Raw genomic sequence first — 19531 nt, 5'->3', positions numbered from 1 at the left:
CTAGAATCGGTATTCTACCACTCGGTTATCAATTTTTTATTTATTCATTATTTTTTTAATTTTTTTTTTTATCATATTATTTTAAACCAATCCAAAAATAGTTTATATCAAGCGTCTCGAACAGAGTACAACTTGTATAAGTTCAAGTGTCAATTATAATTATAAGAAGGCGTTATATTAGCGATATTATGTGTCACATGGAATAACAAAGTACATAATAAACGATAAAAATAATAATTGTACAGTACAAATTTTATTCAACTTCAATTTTAAATCAACGTTATCACAATAAACAGCGTGTTCACGCGACATAATCACACGACATTATTAATAAAACATTATCCATAACCAATTCTTTTTTTTATATATATATATATAATGACAAATATAAAAAACACAAATCACTTTCAGCATTACTTTACAATTATATATATAAAATGGTTACTACAATAATTATAACATTATGACGAAGTATTATCTAATTCAATTTATTTAAAATGCAATGCTTAATAACTATAGAAAAACGCTAAATATACACAACTAAATTTTAGTTATTACCATCAAGAAGCTGGCGAGTTAAGTGCTTGCCAAGAATTATTGTCATTTGACTAAATAGTAATGTGACACATTAATTTGCGGACATGATACCGACATTGTATATAATATATAGGAAACCTATAGACTAATAAACAAATAGATTTTAACTTGAATTTAAATTGCTAAGATCAGTCTAGAATGAACCATGTCTAAAAACTTGCATTTCTTAGATTCGAACATACAATTATTAATATACTATTATAATTCCATCTATTCAGAGACCATTTAGAATTTGTTTTACACACTTTGTGTACATAGATATCCGTGATGTTTTTTCCCGTGTCTCTAAATGTCAATCTTGGGATATTGTTTGTCTTAATTTTATTTACTTCTAAAATAATTAAATTTTAATAATATTATATTCGCGATAAGAAAAATATTGCTATAAAACATTATCTATACCAAAAATAAATTTTGCTAGATGAAATTGCACATAGGTTCTTATAATATAAGATGTATGTAAGTAATGATAACAAAATAAATAATTTTAATTGTACGTAAGGAACGAATTTCAAAATTAGTTTTTAACGTTCTTTTTAACATAACATTATAGATACGATAAAAAGACCGTTTCCTTAATAGTTAATGATAAAATAATAATATTATATTATTATACAAACATAATGAAGATATTATAATTTTCTAAATTTATGAACGATAAAAAATTAATAGGTATTTGTTAGTTAAATAACCAATAAATATTGTGATGGTAATTACATACACTTATAAGATTTAACTAATAATTTCAATCAAAAATATCGTTTTATATTATGGATTTCATGTAACTATAATTTAAATACAAATATTAATTTAAAAAGTACAATAATTAATAAGAGTACTAGTTATTTGGTAATTATTATGTTTTGGTTATTATAAATATGTTTCGTATTGGTATACAAAGTTGTATTTATCGAATATACGATGTCATGAATAATAGGTAATATAATAGAATAATAGATTATACCTAAATCATTTTTTTTTTTTTTTTATTAATGAGTTCACTTAATTAAAAACTGTGTTTTTTAGTATTGGATTTTGGTTTTCGTTCACATAAAATTTATGTTTTGATTAATGATTGACCTGCAATATATCGAATGAACTATTATTGGCATCTATAGAAGTGATGATATGTTTAAAACCGTAAAAATTTTTACGATAATTAAACACAAAGCAAGTACTTATTAAACGTATTAAGTGATTTCAGTTTTGAAATATTGAAATGTTCTACATGAAAAAAAAAATTGATGAGAATTTAATTTTTTTTTTTTAATTTTAATAAGACGTACTATGGAATTTTTCACATAACAATATAGGTGTATCGATATCGTTAATTGTATTTGACAATGTTTCTTGAATTTAAATTAACAATCTTTTTAATATCATACAATACGAAGGCATTACAAAACTAAGCTGTGGTAGTGAAAAAAAAAACTATAATAAATGATGAACGAGAACCCTAAAAATACACAATAACAAATATCATAATATATGATCTACTAAATGGCACTTACATATTACTAAAGTTTTATGTAAAATAACACAAAATGCGTACATGTGACGTTGGCGGTTGTTTCTTTTCACAATTCATATAATACGTTTATGTGTCACGTTTTAGTAGTGTTATTATTAAATTAAGAAGTAAAAAAAAGTATATTATACAATATAATATTACCATTGAAGTTATGAAAAATTGTATTGAATTCAACTAATCGTAAGCAAAAATATTTTTTTTACAAATAACAGTAATAAATTAGTTAGATCACAGATTCAGCCAATGACACATAATAGTACTATATCATTATTGTATGTAATTAAATTATTTTATACAATAATTTTACGACATAATTAATTATAATAATATCGTTTTATATAATAGGATAAAATCGAAACCAAGCAAATTCGTTGAAATAATAATATTATAATATAAATATAGTAATATGACGTCAATGAGTTCCTATAATATTATCGTAGATACCTAATAGATATCCAACATCGATTAAATATAAAAATTTTAATTTAAGGGACAAACATATTTAGTTTAGACAACTGCTCGCTACTGTATTAATGTACAATTAAAAAAATAACTTTTATACAATTAAAAAAGTTTGATAACGTCAATATTGTGTTTTGTTTGTTTAACATCCACTTAGAGTATATTCTATTTTTGATTACAAAAATGATCGCCCACAAACATTTGAGTGAAGTCGACGACAACAGAAATTTAGGTATACTGTGTCATTTTGAAATTTTATTAAATAAAATAAAATAATATAATAGTAAACAAATAAATAAAAAATAAAATAAAATAAAATGAACACATATTCAACAATAATAATAATAATAATAATAATACAACATATGAATATAAAATGTCAATAAGAGCGGTCGGTTTTACACGGACGCCTCGTCGATGACTGTGATCATCCTGCTGTTGTGTCCGGCGACCAGCCGCCACTTGCCGCCCCTGGGTGTCTCCTCTTCCGCCTGTTTGGCCAACGACCACCTTCGGCCCTTTCGGTCCATGATGACCGGCATTTCGGCGATCAGGTTGTTCTCGAACTCGCTCAGCATTAAATAGTTTTCCACTTTGTTGCACGACGTGATGCAATCGCCGATGTAGTCGAGGTCGTCGAGCAGGTTGTCGGGCAGATCCATGTCGGCGATACCCTCTTCGGAGATGCACGTCAGCTCGGGCTTGTCGTTGGGTCCACCGCCGCCACCGCCACTGCCACCACTGCCGCCACTACCACTACCAACGCCGCCCATCATCAACCCCAAACCGCCACCGCCGCCACTTCCACCGCCGATGAGTCCGACTCCCTGCATGTTTAACGGCGGTTCCATCACCACCACTTCCTCAGGTTCGACGGTGAACGACAGCCTCCGACGCTGAGGACACGAGTCAGATACGCACAGCTTCTTTGTACCCGACTCGTTGTGCTTGTGTCGGGCCACGTTCCGCCGATGCAGATCAATGAAGAACATTGTCAGGCTGCCGAGCAACACGCACGCCGAGCTGAAGTAATAACCCGTCTTGGGGCCATAACCAATGTTGATGTAACCTGGAATTCGGGAAAAAAATTATTAAATAATAATAATAATAAAATCACAGAATATGATGGTTTCGTATTATTTAAACTAAAAAAAATCCGCTTTTGCTCAGATTTTTTAAATGTTGTTGAAGAAATTGACTGAAGATTTCGCTTTTTCTCTCAATTGCATTAAGTACGCATTTATAATGATACAAGTATTTATAAGAAGATAATACGACAATAGAATAAAATAATGAGGGCTTTTGGAATAATAAAAAAAAAATCAACTTAACTACAAGGCGAATGAAAGTTATTCGTTGTAGTTATCCACGCACACTTATCTTCACTATTGCTGCCCTAACGCTGACTTCACATGTATTTTAACCACCACCGCTTTGTCAAATTCCTCTCATATCATTCACGTTAACCATTTCATTGTTTATAATTTATAAATCAATTTTTAAATTTATACTCGCTTATACAATGTAAAATAATGTTATTTTAAACAGTTAAGTGTAAGGTTATTTGTGATGAATTTATTTAAAATGTAACAACGAAAAATTAACGGCGAAAGCTACTAAATTACACCATCTAAAGAAATATAATAATTCTATGTCCGAAATATATCTTAGTTTATACATGCGTACAAACGTTACAAAATTATTCAACGACATCCTCTTGTGATACACTGACCCAAAAGCAATAAAAATAAATTAAAGTACCTAAGCTGGAAATGACCCAATTATATTTTAACAGGGTGATACTCACAACTATTTTTAAAAAGGGTAAATCACGTTGCATTAAAATAATGTATTTCAAAATAAACATGTTCGAATAAATAATTTAAAATATTACGTTCTTTTCAGAGAAAAAAATATTCTATTGTCCGGAAAGTATCTAAGTTTATACATTTTATGAACTAATTGATAACATTTAGTATGTACAGTACTTAGCTACCTCTTGAATACTTAAAGCATTTAAATTCTATTTATTTTTTTAATTTTGTATTACTTGAAAATATTTAACTGTGTCGTTTGTGCTAAAATGTTCAAGTTTAAAGGTAATCTCAAAAGAAAAAACACACGATATATCACTCAATATAATCAAGCAGAAATTGCACAGACATATTTTTCAAAAATATGCCGCCTATAACAATGGATCAAACAGTTGCAAATGATATTCAACATAACCCTTCAATTATGGGGGTTGATTGTGGTTGTAACGATATGCTTTATTTTGTTGCTGAAATGTCTTAAAGTGCAGATTTATGTGACGAACGAAGAAAGGCTTTTAGAATTATATACGTTAGTTTTAACTTCAACGATATTATGCAGATATCTATGATGATGAAACGACACATCAAGTGAAAAAGGCATGTTTGATATTTGATGGAAATCGTAAAGTGTTTATCAATGTAAGCTCGTATTCAAAAAATACCATAAAGTGGTATGAATATCATATATTTTTTTTTCATTACCGCACATTTTTAAAATCTACAAAAATAGAACTACTTTAAATTTAAAAAATACAACTCTTCCAATTACTAAATTAACCATAAAAGTCGAATCCACACATTCCAAGCTACAGGTATATGGGTGGATTTCCTTTGTTCTGGAAGCGCCATTTTATTCTACTTACGCGGACGTTATGTATTATATATACGTTCATTCGTGCCAAATGTTCGGAACAAAATTACCATATTATCGCGAAATTATACGTTTTTGTGTTCTGCGTACCCGAATCGATGCGTTCAACCCGAACTCAGCTGCGTTGCGTTATTGCGATATTACGATGGCTAACATTGCAACATTACACGTGATTTCATATATATATATGTGTACGAATATTTCCGTACATAGACGCCGTGTGGAATATATTATTATAACAAATGCGAGCAAGTGTGGTAACACGCGGTAATGTTGCGAACGGCGTTCCAGGACTAGATTTACGCGAGTATTATACCAATAACCTAATGATATTATATTATTATATATTGCACGCATCTATGTATGTACGTATGTGACGTATTTACTACGTCATTAGATCGCGAATAGATACCTTTTTTTTTTCTGAAAACACGACTTCGCAGTCGTTAAATTTTATGACGCTCGGTCAAATATCATAACGAACGTCATCATCGGCTGTGCTCGTATATTAATAACAATAATAACAACAATGTCCGACGTGAACGTTTTATGATTAAGCGACGGACACAATATATGCGCCTCTATTTGACGTCAGCTGAGAATCGATCACCAGAATCAGAATTATGAATCTTGAAATCTACCTTATAGATTCGGAGACGTATCGACAATCGTAATATAAATCTTCTGCTCCGTGAATATCACTGTACCGTTATCGTATCGAAAAGCCGAAATCAATACTGTTCGATCGTCGCTATACTCTCTGGATTGTTCAAATTTCATTCATTTTTCGTTTGATATCGTTCCACGGTGTTATTGATATCAATAATATATATATATATAGTATAATAATTATTCTACGAATGATAGCTATAATAATGTGTGACTTACCGGATATGGGCACACCGAGTGCGATGGGTATGGCCTGCGAGCACTGGACGAATCCCCAGGTGCGGGCAAAGTTCCGTGCCCGGACCCGCTCGTACGTGTACATCTTGAGCGAGTAATGGTACCCACCGCAGAACATACCGTACACCCAGGCGAACATGACGTACCCCTGTCGATCGCCGCGGACCGTAGTCAGCGCCAAAATGGACACGCCGCACATGAACACGGATGCCTGGCACAGGTACTGTCTGGCGATCCGACATTCTACCGAGTTCCGACGACGATCAGCCCGAACGCCACGCAACCCACCGTCCACGCGAGTCCCATGTGCACCTGTAGCGTCAGCGCCGAATCGCCAAGTCCGTCCTCTTCGGCCTGGTGAGCCTGAAAAATCGGTTAACATTAATATAATTGCCAGTCGTTAGTATTCGGTCGGAGTGGTTTTTTTTCTCGAGTGTACATTCGGGTATAGGTACTATACGCTACTAACGAGTCCCGTGCGACCTCCTCCTGCCGTATATCTCATATATATATATACTAACTTACAGTCATATTTTACCGTGTTTGTTGTCTCTAACGTTGTGTCGTCAAAAGGATAAAAACATTCATGGCGTTTATTTAAATAGGTAAATACTTCAAACGGTGAGCGTTTGAGTCAGAGTTCAGACAACAGACGTCTTTCGTCAGCCGAAAACTTTTCGTTTCTTGGGCCGACGAAGAAGTTTTAAGTAAGTACTAAACTTTTAAAACGTTTATTATTTGCATGGTTTATTTTTTGTGTAGGTGAGCTGAATTTATGGAGGGTTAATCGGAGAAACGATATCGGTTCTTGTGTTTTGGCCGAGGGCTGCAGACATGCCACTACCACACAGGCGGAGTAATAATAATACTTAATATTATGAACTATGTGTATATTGTATAATTAAGAGTACTAGTAACGCGTGGAAACGTATTAAACGACGGGACACATACGACTATACATAATAATATATTTTCCGGAGTCCATTAAAACCGAAACGATCGCGAAATACTTTACGAGATTTATATCATGTTTATTCTTTATATACACGTATATTGTATTATATGCACACGACTTTACACTCGGTCGAGTGCTTTACTACTATGCGTCGGTCGTTTATATTGCTACGCTATACTACAACTAGGACATAATATTATTACATACTACTACTGTACCACACATACACACACACACACTCATTATAGTATTATAGTGCTCTATGTGGTCTCGGATTAATGTTTTTCGCCGCAGGAATTCATCGGTCCCGTTTAATAATAGTAATATTTTCTCAAAATAATAAAATTAATGTTAAGTTATCTCGTATTCATCGTCGTCGTCGTATCCGCAATCAAAGGTACGCCTCCGAGATAGAATTAATAAACGTCCTTTCCTATCCCATCAAGATTGTAGGTTATATGAAGGAGAGGCAGTTTATAATTTTAACGATATTGGCTGTAGCTTGTATACATGTTCGCATTTATCATCACATATAATATAATGTGTGTGTAGACGGACTCATTGCACTCCGAGTTCTTCGCAATCAAAAATTATTTTATGCGTTCGAAATCCGCAGTCGTAAACCGAACAAATAGCTTTAGCGTTATAAAAGCCCATAAAACAACTGCACGACTAATCCTTTTTTATATTAAGCTGACGAACGAGTGCGCATAAATCGAGTACAGTTGTACGGCGGTGACACGATGAAAAACTTTACTTTTATCTTGTTTTTATCACTTAATTGCGCCTAAATATAAAACTTCTATTATTTTTAAGCGCTCGTCTCGCAGTTATATAACTTGTTTCGGTTCATTGCACAGTACTTGACAGTCTTTTGAACTACTTTAGTGTTTAATTTTATTTGACCTGTCAAATAGTATATACTCGTAGTTTAGGACTCGTACTTAATTTTAATTTTACTTTATTGAACATTTCGTCCATTTTCTTGTAGTCTAAACCCTTTATTTTGCATATTTTACACCCTATTATAACTAAATATTACTACGCCCACGGCTATGCCATTTAAAACTACTTTGAATATAATTATCACATAAAATAAAGATTTTACGTCTGTATCTATTATAATATATTATGTTATTATATTCGTTATTTTTTTATCGTAATTAAACACCTGTTTTACAGTACTGAATAAGAATCGAAGATTAACAGCTTGTTTATTTCAGTACAATTAGCACAATATAATATTTACATTAGCAATTGACCAATTTGACTATTAAATGAATTTATACTGGTATTTAATATTGAAAAAGTTGAAAATCCGGTGCAAATGTACCTATACTTCAACAGTTGCAGTAAGTATTTCATTTTGAGACGAAAAGAAATTTGACAACGATTAGAATGTTGTCTATTTAATTTCCACGTTTTGGTCACACGCGTGTCATGTGTAAAAATATATAATAATCGGATAAGCAAGTGAAAAGACAAAATACGTAAGAAAAACTTGACTACCGTATAGACGTACAGAATGCATACATGAAATTGATAACCACCATCACAGTAGAGTTTTCGTTATATTTAGTGTTTTGTTAGTAGCGTCGAAGTGTGGTGTGTGTGTGTGTGTGTGTGTGTGTGTGTGTGTGTGTGAATTTGCTCCAGAAATAAAACTCAAAAATGTAACCAATATGAAATATGATGACAGTCGAAAAGCGTAACGTTGAAAAATTAAATTTTATTCCGATCACATTCAGTGTGTTTGGCAAAAGTTTATCAACTCCGGAAATATATTGATCTCTTCCATTCTCCCGCAGCAATTCCATACCCTCATCGTCATCTTACCGCGTACAATTGACCGGCCACGTAAAAGCGATAACATCATTTGCACATTTGACGATGTGTTACTACCATTATGTCTAACCATGTATACAGTATAATTATATATTTTCTAGCATATAATAAAATAATCGAGTATATAATATACAAATACCTACAAATAGTTCAAATATTAAGTTTTATTTCTACTATCTTTGCGTTTATGTTTTAATATATATTTTTAATTATATGTGTATAATCAGGATTTTTTTATAAAAATTATAACAATAGTAAATAATATGTCAGTATTTAATTCACTGAACACAATATCCATCGAATACACGTATGTGGTAATGATTTAACCAAAAATATGGTTACCTGACTATGGTGAACTAACCAGGTAGAATATCGGAGTGTTTATGCCGAATGCACTAATGCCGGTGGATACGAGCAGGATTCGGACAGTCTTGCTTCGGAGCGTGGTGAAGTCGAGGAACGGTGGCCGGTCGTCGTGCCGATTCTTATCCTTGATTTTCCGCTTCTGGTTTTTTAGGTGCAGAATGGCCCGTCTCTGTGGGTGGTACAGCGATGCCGACCTATAACACGTGCCCAACAGGAACGTGGTGAACACCGTAGCGGTGACCAGCTGCAGTCCAAGTCGCCAGCCGATAGCGCTGCAACAAAATCACATACAATACGATTATTATATATTATGGAATGAAAACAGACGAGAATGTAAAGTATGTTTTATACATCGTTATAACGCCATGACAAGGAACAACTACCGACGACAGGAAAAGGTATGGCAAAAATAATGGATTTTCATTTTTAAATTTAATTCCCGATTGGTTTATTGATTATTTTCCTTATTTTAAAATGTCCATCAAATGAATGTCACAACTTCCTTTAGATAAACTTTCTACTTTTTTTCAATATTTGTTTCTATACCTTACTTTAAAAAATAAGTGGCAAACCCAAACGATTTACCTGGTAGCTCTGGAAATGCAATATAATATAATCCAGCGCACCGTATATACAATTACATACAATAATAATTATTTGATAATAATGTAATTTAATAACAATTTATAATTGTAATAATAACTTACGAATATAAAGATGTATATAATAATACAAAGATTACATTGATAAAATATTATACATAATAGCGACAATTTATCAAAAAAACCATAGCTATAATATTATTATAAATTTCTTAATATTTTTCAAACATCGTGATTTTAAGTAAATTATTGTAAATCACTATTCTTGATCTTGAATCATCTTTTACTATCGTTAATTTTCCCTAAATTGATTTCATTCATCCAAGATTACTTGTACTGCTTAAAAAATGTATTCTTAAATTTAAATGCTTATTTTATGTAATTAATAGTTATATTTTCCAGAGAGATTTTTTTATTTAAATTGATAAAACCATAAAATCATTTAATATGATTTAATATGTTTAATAATTATAAAATATATAAAATAGTTATACAACAAAATTATAATATCATACAAAGTTTTTGAATATTAATGGTAACTTTTATATGTAAATTAACATTTGATCAGTTAAGCTTACTAATGCTATACTATTTTCGCTTTAGAGTTAAACAAATAATAATTATATAACATTTTTATTTACCAAGCTGAGCGAAAACATAAAGAAAAAATATTCAGTATAGTTAGGTTTGATAGCCAAGATATTGATTTTACAATGACGTGTGCTTTGTTGATTTTTTTTTTATCTGTATAACGCGGTAAAAAATATCGAGAGGAGATCACGGAAAACCGCAAAATAATAGTGAAAGAACATATAAGCAAAGTTTTACATAAATCTTGACCATTTTTGGCTTGGCTCCGCTTAAAACCGTTTTTCGTGATTTATCACGGTTTTTGAGTGTAAATAATACACCAAACTCCAGTATCAGCACTTTTTAAATAATATTGTTTGAAATCCGTTATATCCATATAGACATATTATTAATACATTATTTTTAATGAATATATACTGAAAAAATTTAAGTTCGAACAAAAAATATATAACCTTCTGATAGTCGAGTAGGGAACTCATCTGAAATATCCTCGCCAGATATCTTATATGTTTAAGGTAAATAAGGTAGGTTTGTGTTTTATAATCTATAAAAAATAATGATTGTATATTATTTTTTTACATTTAACTCCTGGGATATTTTTTAAAAAATCAATAAATAGTCTTAATAAAAGTAAAAAAGTATTTCTATAATTGAACTTCAATCACGTTTTTCTCGTTAATTTTATAATTAAAACTTTTAACAAGAGCAGTATTTGTTATAATTTCACAAGTTTAGTTAGATATACTGATAATTTTATTAATTATTAACCATTATAAACGTCTATAGTTTGTGTAGTATAATATTGTGATGTGTTATAAAGATTAAAGGTATTATAATCATAATATTTTTAAAACGCATAAAATCGTAGTATTTTCTATAGTTTCAAATAAATGTTGAATTTTTACAGTAAACATTTTAGGACTTTAAATTAATTTCTAGAACATATACAGTTTCACTGTGAAAAATGTTCTTAAATCTTTTTGAAATTAATTTTCTGGTCAGCAATAAATTATAATTAAACTTCATGTTATCATTATGTTTAATATATATAAAAATAGTTTAGTAATTATGAATAAAAAAAAAAAATCTACTAACAAAAATTAATAACAAAAACTTAGCTTTTATTCATTTTTACATAAAAAAATTGCTAAACATCGGTTACCACGTGTAGTAATTTATCTTTACCGTTACTCGTTACCTATCTGCTTCTGTCTATTCGTGTATAAATTGCACTCTCATTATTGGCGTGTGATAATTACTAATATCTTACATTTAACATAATATAAAAATCGAAAAAAATCAACAAAAAATGGTGCACCCACGTTGTATAATATCACGAAAATCATAACATACCTTATGGCTCCTTTGATGAAGCTCGACATGACGGCTATGCCCATCCCGCTGCCGGATACGATGAATATTTCGACGAACTCACGTTTTCGTTTAAAATATTGTGCTACCATCAGTGTGGAACAATCCCTGGTCATGCCCACTCCGATTCCTGAAACGAACGTGAAGAAAAATCATTTAAACTACTGTATTATAACCACGAGATGGATAATAAGTAATCAGATTTATGCGGTACAAGCAAGACATTAGAGTTTAATTTATGATTAAAATATTTAATATTGTAATTTTTCAAATTAAATATTCTGTACAACATTTAATGGTAAATAATTAATCCCAATAGCGGGTAAAGTTTTGAACCGTTTAGTAGTTTTCAAATAATTTACTTGAATAATTTATTATTATTATTAATTAATAGTAATTTGTTGATCTCCGTCTTTCGTAATATTATTTTGCATATTTAATACTATATCATTTAAAGTTGTTTTATGTACATATATATTATGTTTATTTACAAATATACCCTTTATATATACAGTGTGATTATTTTATTGAACAGCACTCCTTATTTCATGTTATTTAAAATATATAAATGCATTTTTAGTATTTTTTATCGTTGTAATTTACCAATTTTTTTTTTTTTTTAAATGATAACGTACATTTTTAATTTTATATTTTAAAGGCTTTAAGCAGAATATTTTTCAGATAAATATGAATCGAGATTAAGACGAGTAGCTTACGAATTGTAAATATTAAAATTTTTGATGAGTATAGTGGTAAAGTACGGAACCAACACGCAAAATTTTGGTCTACCAAAACTTAAAAAAACGTATAACTCAATAATTATTCGTCCAAATTTTTCCATTGAAAAATATAACGATAATATATATATATATTTTTTTTAATGTTGTATTGTCACATCTGCAAATTATGTAAAAACGTCTATATATTTTGAAATAATGAGTGTTGATAGATAAAATAATCACCCATAATTGTGTAATTGTTCAAAGAACACGGTTAATAATAACAAAAAAAAAAAAAGTAGTTTTAGTTTCTTTACCGGTAAGTGAAATGCATTTATTACTATTTTTATAACACAGTGCCATAAACACAGATGGCGAGAAAACCGATAGTGAGAGGAGGAAGATATAATAAATAAATAATGGATTGACAGCATATAAAAAGTACCGCGTACGTCATATGCACAGAAGACTCACTCGGCCGTACTTTACGGTACTGCCGAAACGTGAACCCGACGAGCTCCGTCGGTTTTTTGAACGTCTGTTATTATTTACTACGTGCGTAAGTCGCCCTGCGGCGCATTAAGATTTCCCGTATGCGCCTACGCCGGCTTAATAACGACGTCTCCTAAAAGGATTTTCGGTCTCTCATCTCGACGGCACGTGTGTATTATTACACCGTATTAGTCACCGTCGCTGCAGATGATTCGTACGCATAAATTTCTAGGTGACGACGAAATGTACACGTGTTAGAATAAAATTATAACGATATCGTGCAAAAGTATAAGATCGCGGGGAACGAAAAAATCGATTGCAGACGAGAGCTGTAGGAATAATATTATTGTTTTTTTTTTACGAGTGCGTTACTCTAAGCACCACAAAGCAATATTGTTCTGCAAAGCTTATATGATTATTTAGAATTCATAACCCTATCAAAGAAAATAGTTTTCAGGTTCTACGATAACGTTATGTAACTTATTTAGAAGTTGTAAAATTAGTTTAGCGGTTAGTAACCAAATCGAAAACATTCATAACCACAGATTTTCAATTTGCAATTTAAATCTATGGTAACGAATATTTTTTATGAACCCGTAACTAAACTGCGGTATCAGTTTTGAATAAAAATATTCTCTTGGTGGTATTTGTTCATCACTTTGACTTTCCTAAAAGTTACAAGAAAAATGTTATTGGACTCGTTTGTATAGTAAAGTCATTCGTGATATCGTCGTTGCAAAAAGAATGTTTCTTATTTATTTATTAATTTATGATGCACGTAATATTTTCGATGCAAAACCAAAAAAAAAAAAAAAAATTCGGTCAGTCGGTACATCAAAAACATTGAAAACCGCTATAAAACATTAATAAAAACAGCATCATTCAACATACATTAGCACGCTGGTGACGTAAGTATATCATTTTTTTTACCATTTTAAGAGGTACATAGACAAGTATAAAGGAGGATATAATATTATTATTAAAAATAAAAATAAACGTTTTATGTAATTGGACACTTAAAAAAAATAATCATAAAATGGATACACAGCTATACGCTGTTATAATATAGTGTACTCGTACATCGTGAAACCATTAAATTTATTTAAATTTACGAACGTTTTAAAACACGGGGATCCATAAAAATGCGGGGGTGAAAAACCCTACGTGGCATCCCCTTCGCGTGGTTACGCAAGCCCAACGTAACTGTAAACGAAAAATTACGACGTCCGTGATGTAAAATATAAACCAGCCTCTCCGTATGAGATTATTATATTATGAAACGACGATATCGTAAAAATTTCGAGGGTCCACTGCAAACATATGACATTGTTGAATTGCTTTGGAACTTTTTAAAAGGATATTGGTAAATATTAACCACCGGTAGTACCGTTTTCGTATAGATACAAATTTTATTTCAATACGTAAGATCATTGTTCTTTAAAGATCAATAGCAACGTAAGAAAAAAAAAGTTTAGATTTAAAGGAGTTACAAACTTTTTGTGAATTTCCACTAAAACTTTAAATACACACATTTAAAAATTGTACTTTCGGTAATTATTACTAATCAATTAATAATTCAAAATGTTATTTTTAATTTTCTAAGTACTCTTAAAAATATTAAAAGATTTTGTTTTGTATTATAAAATGAAAATGTATATTTTCATCAAAGCATTAAAATTATAACAGTAAAACAAATATTGTAAAATCTATTTTTATTTATTTTTTAAGTATTATTACAATAATTAATCTATGTTTAAATAATTCGTCAAATTAGTTATGGAGAAAGAATATTTACAAAATGAAAAGCGTATACACTTAAATATATCAACTCGCATAATACAATATCATATGGATGTGCTGTTTGAATTTAAATGAAGCTATGAATATGATCGACCCGTAGCTGTGCGCCCGTGTAACTACTATTAGTCTGAATATTAATTGAAACTTGTACGCAGTTACCAATATGCCATGTAATTTGCATTATTAAGTTGCGCGTATTTTTATGATTTATTAAATGAACTCATTAAATTAAATCTTTTTATAATTATAGCTCTTAAGTAAAAATTCTTTAGTACGAACCTACTATATAGGTATAGGTATAGGTACATTATAACGACAATTTAGGCATATTAATTTGCCGTAGCTACATTGGATTCAATTAATATAGTACCTAATTAATGAGTACCAATGTACTGTGAAGCGTTTTTGTACTAACGCTGAGAAACTCATCAGAATATTATGTACGGTGTTCGACAAAGAGTAATGAAAAGAGTTACCGGATCGATAAACTTATTCTCATTCGTCATTAAACGGCTATATGCAGTTCATATTATGTACACCTTGTTTTTGATATTATTTGAATATTATAATTTAATCGTTTTCTAAACTACATTCTAGAATCAAAACCGACTTTAGTATTTTTTTTTTATACATACATATATATTATATTTAACTAACGGGCTAGGAGTATTTTTTTTTTATCATCAATAGATCATTAATTAGCTTTCTTTATAATTTTAAATTTTCATACGAGTTAAACGTTAATTCAACTACTATATTATTATAACGTAAATCAACGTAATATTACAAATAGTTTACTAAACACACCAATGTAGACACAACATACATCTATATCGGTGCATGCAATATGATAGTCGTCGGAAGTCGAATACTTAAGTCAGAGAATATTATACATGTAACACCGATCGGCATATCGAAAACTATCTATGCATATAAGTACCTATATGATATATTTGTACACTTGAAGCAAACTTTCCAGTAAGTTAACTTTGGTAATGATTGGATAATGATGTAGGTATATTGTATATTACTTTTTGTTGTATTTACTACTTTGATAACGAAATAATTGACTTGTATACATTATGTTGTAGAGTACACAAAACTTTGTTCTGTTGGCTGGATGTAGCATGCGATCAAACATTTTACCATTGAACTGTACCATGCTTTGCGAACAGTAGTCGCGACCATGGTTGGCAAAAGTTCAAACTTAAAACTTTTTTCGTCGTCGAAGAAGTTTTTGATAAGTCAATTAAAACAGGATTTTTATGCATGGTATTACTATACTTTTGTCAGAGTTCGAAAACACTTTACCAATCTTCAGTACTTTTCGAAGGAATTTAAATGGATAAACGTAATAATTCAAGTTTATTTTCACTAGAGGTGTATTATCATGTATTTTCGCTTCGTTATTAAAAAAGAAAAAAAGTGAAAATAAAGGTAAATACTTTTGATAATAAGTTGAAATTATTAAAATTGTTAAGTAATAACTATAAATTCATTAGTAAATCACATTATAATACTTCCATCTAATAATTTGAGTTTATTTTTAAGTATTTCAAAATTTACAAGATTTTTGAAGAAAATCAAAAAAAAGGGTAACACTGTAAAACGCATTATATATAGGTACTAAGTAATAAAATGGATTTTCTTTAGAATTCGAATTGCATGTTTCAGACGCAAATATTATGTATACGTGTTTGTAAAAAAGAAAAATGCTAATTTTAAATTTGCGACGAGAAAAAAACTTTTTTCACATGCACAACCCATGGACATTTTTGTGTAAAAATAATAATAATAAAAAGTTATTACAACGGTTTATTTATTCCTTTCGACAAACATATTATTATTATTGGTTTTACCATAACGCCATCACTGGAACAAGTATTATAATATTATGGCACCACGTGTCCCCCACAATGCAAGTATAATAGTTCAAAAAGTTGATGGTCTCGATTTAAAAACATAAATTATTTATGTCATTCTATTTCGAGACATCGTGTCTGATGAGAATTTGTCTATTATATAATATTAATTTGTCTGTCTACGATATAATGATATATTATGCACGCGCTCGTGCAGGATTAACGGCGTAATAATATTATTATATATTATGGTAATTAATAATTTTATAGTCTCTCGAAAAACAATTTTATTTTTTCAAATTAAATACAGCGTACAAAGACATATAATTCGTATATATAATAACAACGGCGTTTAATCATGCTGGAACTAAGTGGTTTTTTTTTCACTTTAATATAACATTTGAACGAAATTCAACACCCATGTGACCTAAATTCAAAGTTTTTCATTCAAACTCGGCCAGTCCCTTTAAATTACATTCAGAAGATACTTTTATTCACAAGTTATTCGTTTCGGGTGGTTCGTTTTTACTAGTGAATTCTATTTACATTCGTTATACAATGTATTGTCCGCGGCATGGTTGTAAGTCAGGAACTACACACTGTTATAATTACGCAAAACCATCCATTAATTTTTAAATAGTCTCTTGTTCAATAATAATGATAATGAATTATATAGAGTTTGAGTATTTAAAGTTTTATAATGGCTTAAAGATTTGCTCACTACTATTAACGGAGACTTGATAAATCAACATTAGCTTTGGTTTATGATAATACGCATTTGAACCAATGCAATTTAATGATTATTTTTTTTTATTTGTATTTGTATTTTTTTTTCGTATGAGAATCTTGCAGATTTTTTTAAAAAAAAAAAAAAAAAACACAAACTAGTACGATTTTTGATCTACCGATTATTAGAAGTAATTCTAAGTTCAATTTTCAAATAATTGACCTCGGCGTATATTACTTTAATATATTACTTAATTCTAATCTATCTATATAATATTATAGTTTTACAACATTATTCACGTTATCACTTTAAGTATTTATCAAGTTATGGTAGGTCATAATTTATTTTCAAAAACTTGAAATGTAGATTTATATTTAGGTATAAAGCGTTTAAAGTTTAAATAAAAAAATGTAAATTTAAATGGAATTACTTTATTGTACACCTGAATCGAAAGTCTTTTAAAAAAGATCTTAATCGCAAAGTAATTCTGTTTAAGATTTATTATTTGAATTATTTTTCCTTTTTAAACATACGGTACAAACATTATTGTACATTTTTTTATAACCCACGTGAATAATAACTGAAGTGTTCATACACTATTATTTTAAAGTATAAATTTACAAATATTGTTTATCTTTTATTTTTATTTCTCATGCTATCAGTACTTGGTTTTTGCGAGAAGTAAAACTAGACAATTAACAAAATACAAACCGTGGTCACGAACTTACTTGAGTGAGGACCTTTGAAATTAAGCCACGTAAAATCCATTTATTTTTTATAAATTGAACCATTATATTATTATTTATTTGTATAGAGTTTACCTTATTTAATTTTGTACACCTTAGTGATAATATATTTTATATTAATAATATATAATAATTACAATAAATTAGCTGGTGTATAAGTCTATTATTATAGACGTATAATATATCTTTATTTAAATTCAACAATATATTACTTTTTCAATAGGTAGATTATTGTTTTGGTTTTATCAGGTCGTTTTAGGTGAAATTTCTCTCCTACATAATATATTATGTAAATTGAATCTTAAACAATTTGTTTTATGAATATGTATTGTATATATTATATTAAAAAAAATATTTAATTGTTCTGTAAACTGTTTAATTTGCATGTATACTGTTGTGTCGTACAGAGATATTAGCATGGCATTTATATTTTGGTTTTAAAAGTAAATAAATTACAACAATACGATTTATTAATTTTAAAAATGAATAAACCATTTAATAATATTTCGAGACATCTAATTTCTATTAAGTCTTTGAAGTAGAATCTTAAAATATTTTTAAAGCGGACTAAGATTTTAGTTGGGCTATAGTGCAAAAAACAAGTTAGGTTGATTACATAATTCAACGATTATTTCACTATATAAAAAAAAAAATCACCATCCATAGATTTTATATAAAATATTTTGATTTTATTTCTATATTTATACTTAAATTATAAACGGAAAATGTAAAAAGCATTTACAGTGTATATATATAGTATATAATACACTTGATAGATTTCAATGTTTCTTTCGTTTCTTGAAAAATAGTGATCTTGAATTGTTTCTTTTTACCCAGGCACTATTCAGTGTTTCTTAATGTATATATATATATATATTTTTAGTTAGTATATTTGCTATGGTCAAACATCATTTGAATTTTATAAATGTATCTTAAATGTGCCTACACATTAATATAGAATCTACGCAAACGTTATTCATTAGTTTATAAATTAATAAAAAGTATTATAATCCAGCCAACATGATTGCAAGAGGCAATTTATTTTAAGTCTTAACAGATATAAACGTAAACGTTTTATTATAGGATGGTGCTGAGCTGTAAAAATGCTGTAAAATATACATTTAATAGTTTCGTTGCCAGCACAAGACTTTGTTTTGCAAATCGATTACGTGAACAAAATAATATTATTTGTGTATTACGTCTAGTCTGCAATGTAGTTAATCGATACTAAAATACAAAACTGACAATGACGAGTAACGTTAAAAAAGTAAATC

At 29.5% G+C, this 19531-nt stretch overlaps 1 protein-coding gene across 1 annotated transcript in view; it reads right to left on the bottom strand.

Annotated features, from left to right (window-relative positions):
* Positions 1 to 234: 234 nt before the first annotated feature.
* The window catches only part of LOC114127736 (monocarboxylate transporter 12), a 315421-nt gene continuing 296124 nt past the window's right edge, over positions 235 to 19531 (bottom strand). The window contains 5 exon segments of the mRNA XM_050198714.1: positions 235 to 3659; positions 6164 to 6439; positions 6442 to 6544; positions 9343 to 9619; positions 11894 to 12041. Of these exon segments, the coding sequence (XP_050054671.1) occupies positions 2989 to 3659; positions 6164 to 6439; positions 6442 to 6544; positions 9343 to 9619; positions 11894 to 12041 (1475 nt within the window). The 3' untranslated portion in view covers positions 235 to 2988.

Source organism: Aphis gossypii, chromosome 1, assembly GCF_020184175.1.
Source record: "Aphis gossypii isolate Hap1 chromosome 1, ASM2018417v2, whole genome shotgun sequence".
NCBI lineage: Eukaryota > Metazoa > Arthropoda > Insecta > Hemiptera > Aphididae > Aphis > Aphis gossypii.
Note: the sequence above shows the minus strand (reverse complement) of the source record. Positions and strands in the feature narration are given on the sequence as shown.